The sequence below is a fragment of the Rhinolophus sinicus genome, chromosome 16 (genome assembly GCF_057876585.1).
Source record: "Rhinolophus sinicus isolate RSI-liver-muscle chromosome 16, RSI-T2T, whole genome shotgun sequence".
Lineage (NCBI taxonomy): Eukaryota > Metazoa > Chordata > Mammalia > Chiroptera > Rhinolophidae > Rhinolophus > Rhinolophus sinicus.
This window is the reverse complement of record NC_142516.1, coordinates 131907982-131927747: the sequence shown is the minus strand read 5'-3', so window position 1 is coordinate 131927747 and position 19766 is coordinate 131907982. Positions and strand designations below refer to the sequence as shown.

Here is a 19766-nt window from a genome sequence, read left to right as displayed (position 1 = left end):
ATCATGTAGGTCCTTCCCTGTCCCCTTTTCATGTTTTTAGCTGAGAAGAAAAACACATTTTCAGGCTTGAGCAAGGAGCTTTCAGTGCAGTTTCAGTTACTGGTTATAACAAAAGCTTCAGGTTTAAGAAACAACATCACTGCTGAACTTGCTGTTCCTGCTTCACCAACAGCTATTCAAACCACGTTCCCATGAGATCCAGCATTTTACTAATGTGCCTTTTCCTCTAAGTCTTCTCTTAATTTCGTTTGGTTTTCTAGTCCTTTGGATTGAGTCTTGAGCCTCTGATGCTATTATCATCAAGAAGGAGCACAAAGAGAAAGGGATGTTACAGTGACCGATCATCTGGGTGTTCTCATGGGTGCTCTTGGCTGACGGCCCATGCTCGTGCCACTTTTCTGGTGTGTTGATTGCACAGTAAGTGCAACAAACTGTACTTGAAGAGCATACTGTAGCTTAGTGGACAATGTACTGAACTGGGAGTTAGGAGACAGGTTAAAAATCTGACTCTAGTGTCTTGGGCTTGAGCAAGTACTCAGTTCTCTCGGATTCTTAGTTTTTTTAAAGGTAGAATTATTCTAGATGCTTCTTTTTTATAGTCTGTTGAGCAAACAGACATCCTTTTTATAGCATTTATATCCTATTCCTATGTCTGAATTATTTTATAGTATTAAATATACTTCACATTTTATGAGCTCCGGTGTTTTTAAAACTGCCCCAAATGCCTATAAACCATTTGATTGCTTAGCTATTCATCATTGGGTTGGTTTAAACTAGATAATTTGTGAAGAAACTGTTGGACTTAATGATGTATTGAGTGTGTTTTGCCTCTAATCTTACTGTTTAATAACTAGAATCTGTTACTAACTTCTCACACAAAGGGAAAACAAACCATCACCAACTTTTGAAAAATGTGAAACTACACGATATTCTTTGGGAATCAGCAGCATTTGTTTTCCGGAGCACCACGGTTTCAGGACATCTGACACCTTCAAGGGATTTGGACTCACTCGTTTCCTTTTTTTCAACCTTCTTCAAACAACTCCAAATACAATAACAAGAGTTATGGTTCATTCTTATGTTATTGATAAAAGAGGAAAAGGGACTGAATTTCCACAAGTCAAGAATATCCCAGCCATAGCAAGGTTTTGATCATTGCTTTTAGACCTTTCTAACACAGGCCAACAGCTAAGAATTAGACCTAAAGGATGAAACCAGACCACTGGGGTGCTTAGCAAAATGGCTTGCCCTCAGCTCTGTCCTGCTCAGGATTTTTGCAGATAAGGAAATCATGCTTTTTCCTGGACCACTGCTAGTACTCTCTTCTATTAGACTTCAAAATCAATATCTGTTCATGCCTTTCTCTTGTCTTTACTAATTTCTTTCAATAGGGGTTCCCATGAGACTGCTTTCAAGGGAGACGAATAGGAAGATCTACCGAAGCCCCTTTCCTGGCCATCTTTATTCTGATACAGTTAAGTACAGCAGCATAGCTCACTCTTCCAGCTGGTCTTTTTCCCTTGACCTTACTTGACGTGCTTTTAGCTAAGTTTTAAATCACAGTATCTGCTCCCCTCCCAGCTCTGATAAACTCCCAACATGCCCTGGATACTTACGACAGCCATACACCCTTATGTGGTCCATTGGGAAGCGTTTTTCAGGGAAGCCATGTCAACCTGAACCCCAGAGGTATTACACAGAGATGAAGAAGGCTGGAAAATGGTCTCATTTTGCTGACATGAGTGTTGGTTGGCAGGCTCATGAGGGCAGTGTGGACAGCAGAGGGGCCGGCAGGCATAGGCTCACCAGGCAGTTACTGTGGGCAGTTCCCAAACTCTAGTCTCACATCCATATATGACATTCATGGAGGCACTGCACACCTCAAGAAGGTATATACCCCAGGAATTGTACCTGGCGAGAAAGTATTCGAGGAGAGGCAGTTAATGAACAGTTCTTCACCCCTTGACTCCCCCCTCCCAGAAGAATTATACCTAGGTATGTATATGTATTTGTGTATGTATGTGTATATATATATGTATATATATACACACACACACACACACACACACACACACACAGAGGGTGCCAAAAAAATGTATGCACATTTTAAGAAAGGGAAACTATTAAAATTATAATACTCTATACTGATAATAAAAGATGAACACAAGTCACATTTGACTTCTGCAATTACAAGAGGTGTTCAAAGTGGTTACCATCACCGTCCAGACACTTTCTGATTACGGCGAACTACTGCTTGAGCAACGACCAGTGTCCACTTGTATATGTATTTTTTGGCACCCCTGATTTATTTATTTATATGTTCCGTCCAACTTCCTTTCCCATCAGGAGTCAGCATTCCAGTGAGGCATGAAGAGGCATTTGGGTTGTAGATGTTGCAGGCTGATGTTCTAATGCTGAACCAACCCTGCTCATGAGTAGCAGGAGAGTCTAGTCTGAGCTGTCTCCTTGAAGTTAATGTGAGCTGAGCAGGAATGTCATCTGTGATACAGCTCATCTGCACGTGTTCTCCCAATGCAAGGACTCCTAAAGATGACAGCCCTTAGGACTATGTTAAATCCGGGAGAGGTAAGATTTTGGCCAATGAGACTAAACATGACCAACCTAGTTTAAACCTAGGTTGCAACCTACCAGGTCTCGATATGAATTTAGTGGATTATAACCAGCATTTTAAAAAATTAGAAAATAGAATGCATTACACATAATAAAATTATGTTGTGTCTAAAACTTGTTATATGCATGTATACAAGTATTAGCAATATAAAATATATTTGTTACTGTAGGTAGTTGCCAGAAACATTTGAAAAACTGCCTTAGTTTGTAGTAAATTTGTATATGCTTATTGCAGTTAGAAAGAAAAGTATATGTCCATTTCCCATCTTTCACCTCAACCCCTGAAAATCACCTGTGCCCTGGGTGGGGCTAGAATTTGCTGTTCTCTGTGCTTAGAACACTTGCCCCAGAGGGCCGCAGAGTCCTCCCTCACAATCTTCAGATCTTTGCTCAGATTTAACCTTCCCTGACTACTTTTAACTGTCACCCTTCTCTTCCCCCCTATTTATTTCCTTTTCAGCTTTATTTTTCACCATAGCAGGTATCACAATCTTACATTAATTTTACTTGTTTATTGCATGCTCCACTCTCCACTAGAACGTAAACCATTAGCATTTTTGTCTGTCGTGTTCACTCCTGTATTCCCACATCTAGAATGATGTCTGGCATGTATTAGGTCTCAAACGATGGATAGTGATGGATAATGATGGATGGATGGATGGATGCATGGATGGCAGCATGCAGTGAATTCAGGCTTCAGATGCTTCAGAGACCAGTAAGGCACCGAAAGATGAGGACAGCTGGACCCACTGAGCAACCAGGAGTTAACTAGTAGAAATCCTTCCACTGAATAAGGAGATGTCCTCCTACTGTCAGGGCAGCCTTCACTGTAGACCATGCCCTGCAGGTGGAAAGAGATTGGAGGTACTTAGTGTCAAAATGTCCAGAAGAGAATCCCAGGGGAACATGGGATTGGGGGGTGAGGGAGGACTTGTCAGGGTTGATACAGGTAAACAGATACTCTAATGCCTGTTTTCCTCTCCACTGTCCTCCAGGCAGAACTGGGCTGCAGTGCCCGCCCCCATCTTGATATCACCCCTTCAAGGGGTGCCCTGGATAAGGGGAGCAAGAGACTACTTCATGTGCACTTGCTTTTACTGGGCTGGTATCCAGATAAGTGTCCCAAGATCTACCCCAAAAGAATTAGAAAACCAACCCTAGGCAATGGAGCATATCTGCTGCTCGCCTGTCTCACTCTGGGTAGATCTGCAGTGGTTAGGACTCGCCTGCCTGTCTACTACTCAGGTTCTGCCAGGGGGACTTGGAAGCAAAGAATAAAATCATGCCCTTCTTTTCTCCTGTTTCACTTCACTGTTTTGCCTCTTTTTTCCCCTCAGTCTATTTTCTATCCATTCTCTTTTTAAAACAAAAGTTGCCCCCCTAACTCCAGCTACTCAGTAGCTGTTGCTGCCACTTGACTAGACCCAGGGGTAAAAAATGGGCTCCAGTGCTGCCGCTCTGGAAATACAGAGAATTGTGTGGTGTTGGGGCACCAGCTAGCCAGTAGCTAGGACTTACAAGAAGGGAGAGCTCAATACTGGGTATCCACCTCAAAGACCCAATTTTATTGACGCATAATTTACAGCCAGTAAAACGCTCTCTTTAAAGTGCGGTTCTGTGAGTTTTAATAACTGCATATAGTTATATATCATCACTCCTCCCCCTTTGTATTTAACTTCTCCCTCCTTCCCCAGCCCCTGGCAACTACTAATCTGTTTTCTGTCCATATAGTTTACATTGGCAACTAATTCAATGTTTTCTTAACATAGTGTGCAGGTCAAATAAAATATATGGAAGGTGAATTTCAGCCCACCTGCCCTCAGGTTGCTCTTTGGGTTTTAGGCTATTACAAAAGACAGGAAACTTTATGTTCCCTGCCAAACTCCCTGGGCAAGGAAACCTAAAGCCTGGCTCACCTGCTGGAAATAGCAGGTGAAGGGTAAACAAGGGAACCGAGTAAAATGGATAGTTGAGTAGTCATTCATCACCCTAAAACATGTTGAGTAATTACTCTATGCCAAGTGTATGCAATGAGAGGCAACTATTGGCTCCATTTTTTCAGAGAGAAATGAGATTTTAAAAGTTAAGTTGTATAACCAAGAGCACAGACTAGACTGCCTGATTCTGCAAACTGGTTTCTTCCTAACTTTCTGAGCTTAGTCAAGCTGCTTACCTTTCGGTGTCTCAAGATCCTTATCTATAAAATAGGGGTAATAATTGCACCAACTCCTGGGGTGGTATTTGTGAGAATTCAGCGAGTTAGTGTGTGTGGAGAGTTTACACATAGAACAGTGCCTGGCACAGGAGGAGTTCTCAGTGTCAACTATTGTAATCTGCTGACTCCCCAATGCTGTGCCAGATTCCCAGGACAGATGCCGTACCCTCGATGAACTGCACTTACAGTCACCTGTGTGCAAATAAGAATGATATCTGTGAAATAATGGGGACCAACTCCCTGGGCCCCTAACACTAGGCAATGACATTGCTGACCAAGCCACACAACCCAGAGCTCACGCCCTTCTGGCTGCCTAGGTAACCCAATCTACTCCCATCACACAGGCCCAACAATCCCATACAACCTATCATCAAAACGCTGCTGCCTTACGGTGCCAGTTTGGAATTTCCAGAGAAGAGGCCCGACAAATTGTAAAAACTTGCTCCACATGTCAGATCCATCTCCCTGTTCCCTGCTGCGGAGTAAATCCTAGAGGCTTACTCCCCAACCAACTTTGGCAGACGGATGTCACTCATGTTCCCTCCTTTCGAAATGTCCCCTATGTTCATGTTATTGTTGACACTTATTCTGGGTTCTTATTCGATACTGAGCGACCCAGAGAAGGGACTACCCACTACATTAGTCATTGTGTCTCCAAGCATTTTCAGTAATGAACCTCCCTCAACAATTAAAAACTGACAACGGCCCCGGATATACCAGTGAAGCTTTTGCTCAGTTCTGCTCTCAGTTTCAGATCACACATACCACAGGAATCCCTTATAACCCCTAAGGACAAGGAATCACAGAACGTGCCCATGGTACACTCAAAACACAAATACAAAAACAAGAAGGGGGAGTTACCGCGGCTACACCCAATAATATCTTAAACCATTCCCTCTTTACCCTCAATTTTTTAAACATGGATGCCTCCGGCCGCACGGCGGTCAAACAGCACTGGACACTAGAGCGCCCTCCGCTGCCCATGGTACGATGGAAAGACCCACTTGATAATACTTGGCATGGGCCCGATCCTGTGCTGGTCTGGGGAAGGGGTCATGTTTTTGTTTTCCCTAGGAACGCAGACAGCCCTCGGTGGTTACCAGAACGACTAGTGAGACATTGTGATGGATCCGAACCCCAATCCCGACTCCCTGACGCAGCCCATAAAATGCCTCAAAGTAATACCACCTGTGGTGATCCTTCAGCCTCAAGGAACCCACTGAGCCCAGCTGCCGAGGTGGGAACAGCTCAAGCACCTGAGGACTGAAGGAGAAAACATGGTTCGGCGACAAAGATTGCCCAAAACTCCTGAGCAGCTCTTTCTTGCCATGTTGACCATCGTAACAATACAGGCAAGTGTAGCTCAGACAGAGACTCAAAGTTTCTGGACCTTTTTTCCTAACCCCCCTGCACTTCACCCTGTCACTTGGGACGGCCCTAGCATCCCCATCTGTGTCAATGACACACGGATCCTTGGTGGGACCTCTGACGGACACATTACACCCCAGTGGGCCCCCTTTAACTATACTGAGACAGCCGTCAGCGCTCCCCTCTGCGTGGGCCCCCGAGACACAACGGGGTGCTAAAAACTCAGCCTGTCATCGAGACTGCTATGGGGGATGCAAATATAGCTCACCTCTCTGGGCCGTGAGATATTTACAAATATCTACAACAACTTGCTGTCTTGGAACTCACTAATCTTTCCACTGTTGTTCCCGTTTCCCATCCCCCCCTTCCATATTGCCCTAATTCCTCCTCTGTGGAACTATCCAGATTTGCTAATTGATTAGAATGTGCTCACCCTCTGGCCGCGGAACACAACATCACTGGAGTAGCCCAGACCATATGGGACTGGTCACATCGTCTCACCGGCGCTCATCAAGATTGGAGGACTCCTGGAGGACATGTGACTCCCATTTTGACCACCCCACAACATACTATCCAGCGTGAGCTTTGGCAAGCTTTCGCGGCCACCGACTTCATAAATATTTCCTCGTCGTCCACTCAGGACCTAAGGCTAAAACATACAGGGGGTTCAGGCCTGCACCCAGCTGCCCTATGTGTTCCTGGTAGGAAGCTTGAATGTCAGTGCCATTGAACAACAATGGCTACACGTTCACTGCTTGGACTGTAATTTAACCAACTGTGTCACAACACACAACAAAGGGTCCTAAGGTATTGTACCAACCATCTTATCTTTTAATACCCACCAATTTGACCAGCCCCATGTATGACGACAAGGGACTCCAAACCTTAAGAGAGATTCAAAACCAACTAACCAGAGAAAAAAGAGTTATTAACATGGTCATAGCTGGCATAGCAGCGATCATCTCCCTAATAGCTACCGCTGTAACCGCCGCCACCGCCCTCGCCCAGGGCATACAAACCGCCCACTTTGTCAATGCTTTGGCCCAAAACACGTCCATTGTGCTAAAAACACAAGAAAAAATAGATTTAAAGATAGGATGTAAGATAAATACATTAGAAACAACCATAATGGCTCTTGGCAACAAGGTAGTAACTTTACGCTTAAGACTAAGGCTACGTTGCCATGCCGATTTCCAAAAGATCTGTGTTATCCCTGCTCCCTACAATGGGACACGATGGCAATAGGACAAAATTTGTAACCACATAAAAGGTATCTGGACCCATAACAATCTGAGCCTTGATCTTAGTGACCTCCATCAAGAAATTCTTGACATTCAACATGCACACAATCCCACTGTCAACCCGGCCAATATAGCTCAACAGTTGCTTACCCAGCTCAAGGGGTTTAACCCATTTAACTTTCTCTGACATTCATTCTGGTTCCTATGTGGTATCTTTGTTCTAGTGTTTACTCTGTTTTGTATATTTTCAGTCGGCTACCGAGTCATCCAACACCGACTCGTAGACCTCCTTCTTAACACCAGCTACGGCTTAAAGCAAAAAGAGAAGGGGAGATGGGGAGAGCGGGTTGTAGGCTGACAGGGGCCTTGCAGTTTGCAAGGTCATTCATAAGAGGTCTCGCTCCAACATCTCATCCCAGAAAAAAATTAGATAACACAAATACAGCCGCAGGGTATAAAACCTTACATACAAATACTCAGTACAGAGAGCCTTGTGCCTAGCCCTCCTAATGAGAAAAAAGAGTCTGTGAGACTGACCCTTTTGGGGACTTCACCTCACCTTTGTGCTTACACCTTGTGTCTCCCTGTTTGGTCCAAAAATATGGCTGGTTAGTCAATGACAGGTGAGATTCCTCAAGGGAGGAATGACCTAAGCCAGACACAGTCACATAGGGGTCATCTAATTGGCTATATTCAATTATTTGAGTTTAACATTAGTTCTCCATCTGTAAGTTTCAACATAAGGTTTTGTCCCTGGAGAGGCACATACAACCATTACTATTACATTCGTGACTCTTTTGTCAGACGAGGGTGATTTGGTTTAATTCTATTTTTCAGGTTTTATATATGAGACTCATAGGCCGCAGCTTAAAGCAAAAAGAGAAGGGGGAGATGTATGCAGCGGGCTGTAAGCTGACAAGGGCCTTGCAGCTGCAAGGTCATTCCCATGGGAGGCCTCGCCTCAACATCTTCCCAGAAAGTACAAGATAACACTAATGCAGCCACAGACATACAAACTTACCAATACACAAAACAAAATTTCTACTGATATCTGCTTGTTCTCCTAATACTTGTTTGTATAGACAACTGTTCTAAGACTATATAAACTGTGTGTGAAATAAAGACTGCGCCACTGCTCTGCCATCCGTGGAAGGTGGACCTCTCAATCCCAGCTTTCCCGTCTGTGTCTTTTCTTAATCTCCTCACCCTTCCCCCTCAGGCCAAGCCCTCCTGGCCACGCGGGCCAGTGCTGGGAATTCAAAAGCTTGGAAAAAATCCAAGTCCTTATGGAGTGTACAGATACATAAAAAAGGGTAAATGCAGGGTGGGAGGTGGGCAGAGAGTATATGGGAAATCTCTATACTTTCCTCTCAATTTTGTTGACCTAAAACTACTCTAAAAAAATAAAATCTTTAAAAAAGTGTGTGTGTTTGTGTGTGTGTGTGTCGGGGGGGCCGGGGGGGAATTGGCAATAGTCTTATTGATACTGTCACAAACATTTATCAAGGGGGCCCAAAGAGGAAAGTGCTGAATTGTAATTAAAGTGCAGGGTGAGTGGGGCCCAAAGGGAAGCCTTTGAGGAACGATAATACTGCGAGCTGCCTTGAACGTGGGGCAGATTGCAGGCAGACACCTCAGGACTATGCTGAGCATTGCTGGAGAAGAAAGCCAGGGTGAGAATTTGGAGGGCCCAGAGATTGAGCTGAGAGTCTGCACTTCATCTTACAGGCTCTAGATGTATTGTTACCTCATTTAAGTCATACAACCACCCTGAAAGGATTACAAAAGAAAAAGGAAATATATCCCTATTTTACAGGTAAGGAAGTTGAGATTGAGGAGGTAGGCGGCTCACAATCAGAAATGAAGTAAGTGGTAAAACCAGGGTTGGAAGTCTCTGAATATAAAACCTACGCTTTCTCCACTTCAGTTCAGTGTCCCCACTACCAGTCGAGTAAACACAAAGGTAGGTGGTGTTGCCCAGTGTGCCTCCTCTGAGCTGGGGCCCAGACAAGTTCGAGGTCCTGCTCAACTCTCAGCCTCTGCCTCCTAGGCATTTGCAGAGCAACCTGCCTACCACAGCCTACAGACATTACATGGCTTAACCAAGTTCTCCAAGGCAGCCAGCTCTCAACCTTAGATCCTGTCTCCATGCTGTTGGCCATTTGCTCCACCTGGAACCACCGGTGCCCCATCATCTCTATCCCAAATCTGGCTAACTCATTGTACTTTCCACCTCAGCTCTAATGTCACTTCCTCCCAGAAGCCTTCCATAACACTCCTCCCTCTCCCTGTGTAATTAGGTTTTCCATTCTCTTGCACTTCCAAAACTCATCTGCTCTCCATACTGGGTCATATGGTTCATTTTCCTCATAACTGTAGATCTACACAGTGGACAATAAAGGATCATTGAATGAATGAATGAATGAATGAATGAATGAATGAATGAATGAGTAGAGTCCTCTTTTCTGCTCCAAAGCCCACCCTGCCTCCTTCCCCTGGCCCTGGGGCCTTCATCTTCAGCACTCTGAATAGCTTGAGCCAGATCTCTGCTTATCTACCCGACTAGCTGTGTCCAACTGATCTCCTTCTTGCGGGGGCTGTGCCCTCATCAAAAAGCAAAGCCAGAAACAGGTGATGTCCAGAACCAGAGGAAATTCCCAGACCTCTCTCCCCACCTTACTGCTTAGAGGGACAGTAAGAGTTAACTAGTCATTCAGCCTGGAAAGGACGAGGAAGAGAAGAAAACCTTGGCCCTGGGGGAGGTCACTAGCACCCCCTCCCTGAGTCAGTGGCAGCCTCTGACATCAGCAATGGCGTATGCCTCAAGCGTAGTCTTCCCACACCACCTCCTCCCCCTCACCATGGCCGTAATTCTCCACAGGATGGCAACAGCAGGGCCTTGAACATTATCTGCATGGCCTGTCCCAAAATAACCCCCTCCCAGTCCCCACCACCTCCACTGGGGCACACGTGCACGAGGACGCACGTGTGTGTACCAAGAAGGGAGGAGAACCGTCCCAGCACACCGCCTGCACCTTCTCCTTCCGAGCCTGTGAACGGCAAAGCCCCCGCCCCACCCCACTGCCTTCCACACAATGAACAGAGGCCAAGCCGCCTCCTTGGGGGCTCTTCGAGGGCTGGAACCAAAGCCAACAGGCAGGTTTCCTAATTCAAAAGCCATACTTGTGCCCCCAGCTGCTTCCCCGATTGGTCACTGAACAGAGAAAGCGAAGAACCTGCTCTGTGCCCTTCCTGAAACTGAGTGCTGGGGTGAGGTGAGGGGCAAGGTATCTACTTCAGGGACAGAATAGACAGACAAGCACATGAAAACCACTACACAAATCAAGACTGGAGAAGTGCCCCCCTAGTACTACTGACAGTAAGAGTGTGAGTCAAAGGAACAAGCCATTCCAGAAGGTTGGGTGGTCAAGGAAGGCTTCATAGATGAGGAGGCCACAGTGGGCCTTGAGGAACGGGCCAGGAGCCTGTAGGCAGCCACGGGTCGGAGAGGAGCCCAGGACGAGGGCCTCTCTGAGCAGCTGGACCCTTCCCACTCCTTCACCAGGCATGGACAGGAGGGTGTGGGACTCACCCTGTGTGTGGGCTCTCGGCACCAGGCCTGGCTCTGAGCAGCTACTGTCCCTTTCATCCATTCTGGGGTAAGGGAGCCAGTGGGGATCTGCTACTGCTCCCCACTTTTTAGGCCTTCCCTCTGCTTCCGGGCAGTGGTGACAGGACACAGAACTTTCACACACGAGTCAGGCCCTGAACCAGGGGCAAATCAGTGTGATTCTCTCAACCCCCAATATTGTTGCCAGGTGAATCTGGCTTAAAAGCAACCTCAAGGTCAACCGTAAAGGGAAAGGATTTCATCAGAGACCAGCATGCAGGCTGGGAGGGGATCTCCCTCGCTAGGATACGGATGGTGTGTGGGAAGAACTGCAGAGGAGACTCGGCTGCCATATGGGTCCCTGTTTAGAGCACAGGGTCCCCAAAGTGCAAAGACTCGGATGAGCACCCAAGTATCCTGTCTCTTCAAACTTTCAGTTCATGCCAAGCGCTATGGTGTAGCCTGCCCGGCTTGGGTACTCGTGGAGAGTGTAAGGAAAGGTGCAGGGCACGGCCAGGCTCAGATCCCCTCTCCTTGTGCGTCTGGCCAGTTCTACCCTCTGCTCCTGAGCTTACAGGACTCAGCCCTGCGGTATCATCCTTGCTCCTAAGGGAACGAACTCTGCATAGGGTTTTGATAAAGTGATTGTGGGGACAGAACCCCAGAAAGTAGTTTACAGGCTCTCAGCCTCACATAGAAAGGTGCTGGCTCAGGTAGTAAATGGCCATCAACTGTGATTAGATGGCCATCAGCTGTGGCTAGTTGGCCGTCAGCTGTACCCAGTGAGCCATTGGCCACTAATATAACTGCTGTGGCTACGCTAGGAGAAAATGGGGGCTAGCAAGAAGATGGTGGCTGAGCTAACAAGAGCGGATTGCAGAGAGGCAGATGCTGCCAGCGAGAATATAGTGATATGACTCCCCTACTTATGGCTCCATGGGTGTTCCTTTTTGACCTCACCATATCCTGCGTTCTTATGAGGGGAGCGGGAGCAGAGACCTCGCAGGCCGCCCTGCATGACAGTGATTTATATAAATAGTTGTTCATATAAAAATGGAACACTGGAACACACAAAGTATCTGGGGGCGGCCAGAGGAACCGTGGAAAGGGGGACTGAAGGCAGAGGACGTGTGCTATTGTCCCAGCCCTGCCACTGACCAGCTGTTTGACCTTGAACAAGTCACTTCCATTCTTTGTACTTCGGGCTCCCCATCCAGGGACTGGACGGCCTCTACCAGCTCTGGCCCACTAAATTCTCTTAGTAGCAGACATCTGGACACTCACAGGCAGAGTTTCCCAAAGCACAGGGGGTTCAGGTAACACCGCATGGCAATCAGCTAGGATTGTTTTTAAATACAGGTTTCAGAGCCTCAATTCTAGACCTAGTAAATCTGGAGTTTCTGAGAATAAGGGATAGAAATCTGTATTTTAAACAGCAGCCTACAAGCTATTTGAGAATCACTGTTGGAATGTGTATGTTTTCTTCTAAACTGCTTTTACCTCAGCTGCTTTTCTTCTATTTCTCTCTACCCACTGAGTCAGACACCAACCTCCCTACTCCTTTCTGTGCCTCCCCCCGCCTCAGCCCCCCCTCCCAAGACACACACGCAAATGGCCAAAGCAGTGGTGTGAGGCAATCCCTCTATCCTTGACCCCTTCCTTTGCACAGTGAGTGATGGCATTTTTATCTCCCGGTGATGAAGCACAGCCTTCAGCTGGAGGCATTTAAGACGCAGAACACACAGTCCCAGCACAGCTGCAGGACCGAGGAAGACCTCGACAGGCCCAGGCAGGACAGAGGCCACCCTTGAGAGCAGAGGCACGAGCAGAGGCTACCAGCTGCCAGGAAACAATGCTCCTAGCAATGTTTAAGCTGTGTGCGGGCAGCTCCTACAGGCACGCACGCAACATGAAGGGTGAGTTCCCTGGGGGAGAGGGTGTTTAGGGGGTGACCAAGAGCTCTCAGGCATGTGGCTTACTGGGGAAAGTGCTGAACTGGGGGCAAGCCACTCAGGTTCTGCCTTTCAGTGGGTGAGTCTGAGCAAGTCTTGTCCCTTCTGGACCTCAATTTTCATACCTGAATAGTTGGGCTGGATACCAAGATGTCTGTGTCTCTTCTGGATTCTGGTCTCCCCACCAGGGCTCCAATCTTCCTTGAACTCTTCTTGACTCAGCGTTCCGCTACGATCAGTACCAAGGGTACCACAAAAGTCCTAGCCACAGTGGTAGAGGGGGGAGCAAGCCTTGATTCCAACAAGCAGTGTTGGAAAGCCTGAGACATGGGCGGGGAAAAGAAAAAGAAAGGAGAGTAAGACAGCAGAAGAGCAAAGACCCTAGTTGCTGGCAGCTACAGCCCTTAGGGGACAGGCGTCTTTAATTCTCCTTTTGAGCAGAATTTTTCGGGTTGTTTGAACAAAACCTCTCTCCTTTTCAAGAAGGAAACTCTGGTGTGGCCCCTGCCTCTAGGCAGTACCAGGCCTGGCCAGCCCAGATGGCAGGCAGATTTCTGGGCCCTGGAGACAGCCTGGCGCAGTGTAACAAGCACTGCACTGTGAGCTGACCTGGCTCTAGTTCAGGTTCCTACTAGTAGGAGTGTGTTCCTGATCAAGTCACTTCCGTCTCCAAGCCAGTTTCATCTGTGACAAGAGGAAGGCGTGCAAGGGGCTTTCCCGCTCCTAGGCAAGTTTCCTCCTCTCCCTGCAGGGCTAAGACACCAAGCTGTGCTGGCTCTTGGCCAGGAGCTGAACCGGAGGGCTCTGGGAGGCCCGACCCCAAGTGCATGGATTAACCAGGTCCGGCGCCGGAGCTCTCTGCTGGGTAAGTGCCGAGGCTTCACGGCTTCTGCCAGTGGCAGGAGGCCCCCAGGGTGCACACATGGTACGTGTGGCTCTGCTCTTCCTCACCCTTCTGGCCTTTCTTAGTCACTGGAGAGGATGGGAATGGAGTTTCTCACTGTCAGATCCCCTCCCTGTCACCTGAAACTGCTATGTCTAACAAGACCTGCAGGCGAATCCTATGGCTTTGGTTTTGGCTCTTCAGAGAAAAGAGCAGACCCAGAGATCAAAGGGATGTAAGCTGGCGGGAGGCTAGGGGACTGGTAGGAAGCTTGGTCTCTCCTTGGCTGTGTACCCAGGTTCTCGGCTGGAGGACACTCTCTACAGCGACCAGGAACTGGCCTATATCCGGCAGGGAGAGGAGGCCATGCAGAAGGCCCTGGGTATCCTCAGCAGCCCGGATGGCTGGAAGAAGGAGAACCAGCAGGTAAGGGGGGAACACAGTTCCTGTCTATTTCATTGCCATCCTCAAGGCCAGCTGGGGGTCTCTGCTCTCCTCAGAATTCCTGCCTTATGCAGTAGTCACTGGGCAACTAGTTTTGAGAAGTCTCCTTTCCCAAAAATATATCCTCAGATACTCCCTTCCCCCATCAAAGACATCCTGGAGACTCACACTTGAGCAACTCACATTGTTCCTGAATCCTTACCTACCTCCAAACACGTTGTACACATGTTCAGCAGGGACCATGCAATGGTCTGTGTGTATTCGAGGCCTCCTCACCTGGGCCAGAAGTTCTCGTACTAATTCAGGTAGAGTGTCTGTGCTGTTCAGGTTATTTTATGGCTCAGCTTGCACAGGTGATCTGGGCTCACCTGCAACAGGGCTGGACTAGAACACAGACGGCCCAAACCTTCTGGGCTCTCTGCTCGAGAGCACTGCACCTTCACTGGGAGCCAGTTAGCAAGGCGCGTATTAACGGCCAGTGGCTCTAGTGAGACTTTGTGGTGTTTTTATCTTCACCAAAAGCTTACATGCTGCCCATTGCCCCCAGTTCAGGTAAAACCTCTCCAAGTAGAGTTAACAGACTACTACTATTAGTTTGGGAGTCAACAAATCTGGGATTTAGGCCCAGCACTGCTCTTAGCTAAAGGTCCCTGGGCATATCACTGACCTGTGGCCCTCTTTCTTTCTTGGGTAAAATGAGGTACTGGACTGAAAAACATCTTTAAGATCCCATCCAACATTCTATGTAGTTGGTTGTAAGCCGGACTTTTCCCACCCTCAGGTTTGTCTCTTTCAGGATTTTTGAGCTTCTGAAGTAATGTTCTTTTCAGTCGGACCTACCCATGCCCACCAAGCAAATAGGGCCCAGGGAGCAGGCAGGTCCCCTCTCAAGTCTTCAGCAGATGTACAAGGCCTGTGGCAGGAAAGATCACCTTCTCCACCTTAGTCAGAAATAGTTCCAGGTTTCTTAATAGAGTTCTTGCTGTTCCGCTTCCTGCCTTGTCTGTCATTGTCTGTGTGCCCTGGGCTAGGAATCATTCTCTCTAACCTTTCTCCTGGGGCTCCTTTCTCCCTGAAAGGTCAATGGGGACAAAGTGCTGAGTAAAGTGGTCCCGGACGTGGGCAAAGTATTCCGGCTGGAGGTGGTGCTGGACCAGCCCATGGAGAGGCTTTATGAAGAGCTTGTGGAACGTATGGAGGCGATGGGAGAGTGGAACCCGAATGTCAGGGAGATCAAGGTGAGGCGAGTCCATGTGCGGGCGGCAGGGACCCATGAGAACCCAGTCTAAAGAGGCCAAACTGTGGGTGGTGCCTTCCCGCCAGCACTAGCTGAGTAGCGATTCTGGTTCCCCGTGACCTGGCAGGTCCTGCAGAAGATTGGAAAAGACACTGTGATCACCCATGAGCTGGCTGCGGAATCCGCAGGAAACCTCGTGGGGCCCCGGGACTTCGTGAGCGTGCGCTGTGCGAAGCGCCGAGGCTCCACCTGTGTGCTGGCTGGCATGGCCACACATTGCGGGGAGATGCCAGAGCAGAAAGGTGTCATCAGGTAATACTGGCAGCGGGCGCAAAAGCTCCCTTTCCTAACACAGGCCTGTGGGCCAAGCGTGTGATAAATCCCCGGCTCCTAGAAACCAATCCTGGGCCCCTCCCCTCAGTTTCCCTCCACAGGGAAGATTCTCATTTTCCATAGTAGGGCAGGAAGACAAGACTGGCCCTACTCATGCAGCCAGTTTGTCCTGATCCTCCCACAAAAGTTGAAGAATCTTAATAATCTTCTAAAGCTAGAGAGAGGGCTGAGGTTTAGCTGATATCGTCAGGTACCGTTGTACTGATGATTAAACTTTAATCCACACCACTTAGAACACAGCCGCTGAGTCCCCCAGGGCCCCCACCCAGCACCCTGGACCCTTTCCCTAACCTGTCATCCAGCAACAAAAAGGCACCACAGGAGGCTTCGAGGTTCCAGCTCCAGCTCATCAGCATTTGTTCTGATGACCTGGTAACCATGCCAACTGTGAAATATCACCCTTGGCAAAAGATACTTCTCTGATGAGATTTGGAAAGACAAGGCACTCAAGCATGTGGCTAGTATGAGTCAGCATAAAGGAGAACTCGGAATTGTCCTTCTGACTTGACTCCTCTTCATCTGCCAGAGCTGAGCATGGTCCCACGTGCATGGTGCTCCATCCTCTGCCTGGAAGTCCTTCCAAGACCAAACTTACCTGGCTGCTCAGCATTGACCTCAAGGTGAGGGGCATGGGAGGTAGCTGTGTGAAGGTGGTGAGAGGAAAACAAGTTCGTACCCGCTCCCACATTATCCCACACAGAACAGGGAAAATCCTCTTCCATTTTGAGAGAATCAGACTGTTGGAGAGGTAAGAGGCCAGGGTAATGGCTTAATTCACATTCCATCATCTCAAAAGCCTGCAATGGCTCCCTCTTACCTCTCATATCAAATTTCACCTAGGTAGTTATTTTAGAAAGAAAACTTAGGTCCAGAAAGGTATGCTCACTAGCTCAGGGTCACACTGCTGGGAAGACAGGGCTGAGATTTGTCCTAACAGTACATCCTGTGCTTCTGACACTGGCGTGACAGGAGGGCAGCAACCTAGCCCTTGACAAGAAGACACGTACAAATAGAAGACCAAGCCCAAGACAGCCCACATTTGTGATAGGGTGCAGCAGTGTCTAGAGTGGACCATCACCCACCAGATCGCCAAATTCTTCTACCTTCTACTCTAGGGATGGCTGCCAAAGACGATCATCAACCAAGTCCTATCCCAGACCCAGGTGGACTTTGCCAATCACCTGCGCAAGCGCCTGGAGTCCAGCCCTGCTCCTGAAGCCAGCTGTTGAAGACCAGCCTGCTGCTCCCAACTGTTCCAGCTGCATCGGCTTGCATGCCCAGCAGGAAAACCCCTCCCAGAAGCCTGCAAGTCTGAGATCCTCATCTGGAAACAGTGGGATGGGTTGGCGGTGTATTCACAGTATAATGCTAGGACTCAGATTGGTCAAATTTTAGTACCAAGACAATAGGGGTGAGGCTCTTAGATAATGGAGAGCCTTCTAACTTCACTCACTGATTAGCTGCAAAATGAAGGTTAAGGGTCTCAAAGTATTTTTAAAACTTCTCTGGGCCCTTACACGTCTACCTAAAAACATCTTAAAATGCTACTAGCTGCAAGAGGGTGCAGAGGGTGCTAAATATAAGGATGGGACCTCACACTGTATGGGCTCTAGCGCGCCATTCCCTGCAGGCAGTGTGTGTGGACACAGCAGGGTCTTACAGGAAGAGGAGCTCCAGCAATGCTCTGCTCAAGCAAGCAGGGAGCTACTCCAAGGTGCAGGCCACTCCCCATAGCAGGTGCCTTCCAAACCTAGTCCAAGTTTTCTTAATGAAAAAATACAAAATTATTAGACCGGTTCCCCTACTTCTCCCATGAGCTCCAGTCAGAAGAATTGTAACTAATACAAAACCTTCAGTCTGTACCTGTTTTAAAATTCTACTCTTAAGAAATCTATTTGAGTAAATTGCAACTTCATACTAAAGGAGTCCTGGACCAAAATTTGAATTAAATTGAATCCCTTAGCTCACTAACAGGAAAAACTTCTGGGAACTTACGTCAATTATTTAGAATGTCACCAGAATCATTCATAAAAATTTCCACGATAAGCACAAGCCTAAATCAGCTCTTAACTCTATAACTGGTAGCTGATTAAAGGGCACTGGAAGATGAAGATTATGACTGAGGATTTTTATTTACCTAATTAAAAGGAGGGATAGTGCCAAACATGAGTGAATGAATAATAGTAAGATAAAGTTGAAAACAAATTTCATATTCCCATTAGTGATTGTTTAGACCTAAAATGGCAATTGAATCTTTAAATCAATTATATCAGCTCTCAGCTTGGCTCAGGGCTGCCAATTTCTCTGCTTTAATAGGTCAACATTTTACTATTGTGAGAGGAGATGGCTGGAAGAAGGGGTAGTGTGGTGACAGTGAATTCCCTTTCCAAGTTTCAGATAATTTATGCTTTTAAACATAAATTAGGATGGCATTATTTTGCTAAAATGTATACGGTAAGATGAAAAACCAACCATTACCACTTGAAGCTTTCCCATTCTAATGCTAATAGTGTTGATGATTTATACCATTTGGAAATAGAGCTCTATCTTATTTATTAAACAAATTAGCAGTAGTGGGAATGCTGGTATTTATTGAGATATTGAAATTTTACAACTGATGGAGGTATTTATTATTATTTATTCAGATTGTTTCTTAGAGTAGTCTATTTTTGGCAAAGATAAAATTATTGCTTATCCATCCAGAAGCTTCAGAGCAAGAAGGGAAAGTTGTAAGAATGTCTCTAGAGCAGGAGTGTCATCTACTCCCAGCTAACAGAAAATGATTACTTGTTTAAAGATGTGTAAAGCAATATATATTCTGGTTTCAAAAGACAACAGGCTTATAGTAAAGAAATGGGCTTTCAACAAACATCATGGTTTTGAGCTTGACTGTAATTTGCCAACTGTGTTTTTGAGATGACTGGGGAGAGTCTCCCACTTGTTTAATTTCATAATGGAATAAAATAAGTTGTGATGATCTGCTTACAGAAACCATTTTATACAGGACTATATGAAGAGTGGGTATTTTGAGCCCTTCAAATGAAACCACACACACACACGGAATATGAAGTATACAGAGGGAAAAACCATTATTTCTGTAACCTCTGATTTATGAAAGCCAAGTGTACAAAAAAGTAATTTTAGCATTTAAATGGAGAGTAATATTTTTATATTTTATATTTGATATAATTATGTATGTGGTAATTTACATTGAAGAATTTACCTGCAGCTTCCCCTAAATTATACCACCCTCAGCTTCTTATAGTTCTCTAAACTCTGATGACCCAGAGCTTTATAAGCAAGTCTGCCCTTTAAGACCAGCACGAATGACTGGTATGCGGAGGTGACAGGCAGGACTCCAGCCTGTGATGATCCCGACTCAGTGTTAGGTTTCCTGTTAAGAGACGTGGAATGGCCAAAACAAAGAGCCTGGGTGATTTGTTAGGAGACAAATATATTAGTCAAAGCTACTGTGTGAAGGTATCAATAGTCACTGGAAATTCAGGAAATTTCTTAAACAGGCATAATATACGGTGATTCTTGGCAACATTATCACCTACCTTGTGGTGAACCACTCCACTTATTAACCTAGGTAGAAAGTCCTATGTAGGAGTCTTTGGGGCCATCCTGGGAGGGCTGCACTGTCACTGATGAGTTAGGGAAAGCACAAAGGGGCCCTAGGGAAAGGCTCATCATTCTTACATGCTAGTTTTCAGTATTCTGAAAACTGCCCTTCAATCACCTGCTATTGCAAAGGAAGATAAGCAAGGCAGGAAAACAACCTGCACTATT

General features: G+C 46.8%; 1 protein-coding gene across 1 annotated transcript; it reads left to right on the top strand.

Moving 5' to 3' along the window:
* The first annotated feature begins 12740 nt into the window (after positions 1-12740).
* Positions 12741-18951, top strand: STAR (steroidogenic acute regulatory protein). The gene is made up of 7 exons (XM_019748131.3): positions 12741-12981; positions 13769-13882; positions 14199-14326; positions 15424-15582; positions 15709-15893; positions 16501-16594; positions 17090-18951. Exons 1-7 carry the CDS (start codon positions 12918-12920, stop codon positions 17201-17203), a joined length of 858 nt encoding a protein of 285 aa, XP_019603690.3. The 5' UTR covers positions 12741-12917; the 3' UTR covers positions 17204-18951.
* The last annotated feature ends 815 nt before the right edge of the window (positions 18952-19766 follow it).

What these genes read in the sequence shown, in the direction of transcription:
- STAR (XM_019748131.3), top strand. Translation starts at nt 12,918, where the DNA reads ATGCTCCTAGCAATGTTTAAGCTGTGTGCGGGCAGCTCCTACAGGCAC. An exon ending in CGAATGTCAGGGAGATCAAG is followed by an intron (nt 15,583 to 15,708) that starts GTGAGGCGAGTC and finishes GTGACCTGGCAG; the next exon opens with GTCCTGCAGAAGATTGGAAA. An exon ending in GAGCAGAAAGGTGTCATCAG is followed by an intron (nt 15,894 to 16,500) that starts GTAATACTGGCA and finishes TTCATCTGCCAG; the next exon opens with AGCTGAGCATGGTCCCACGT.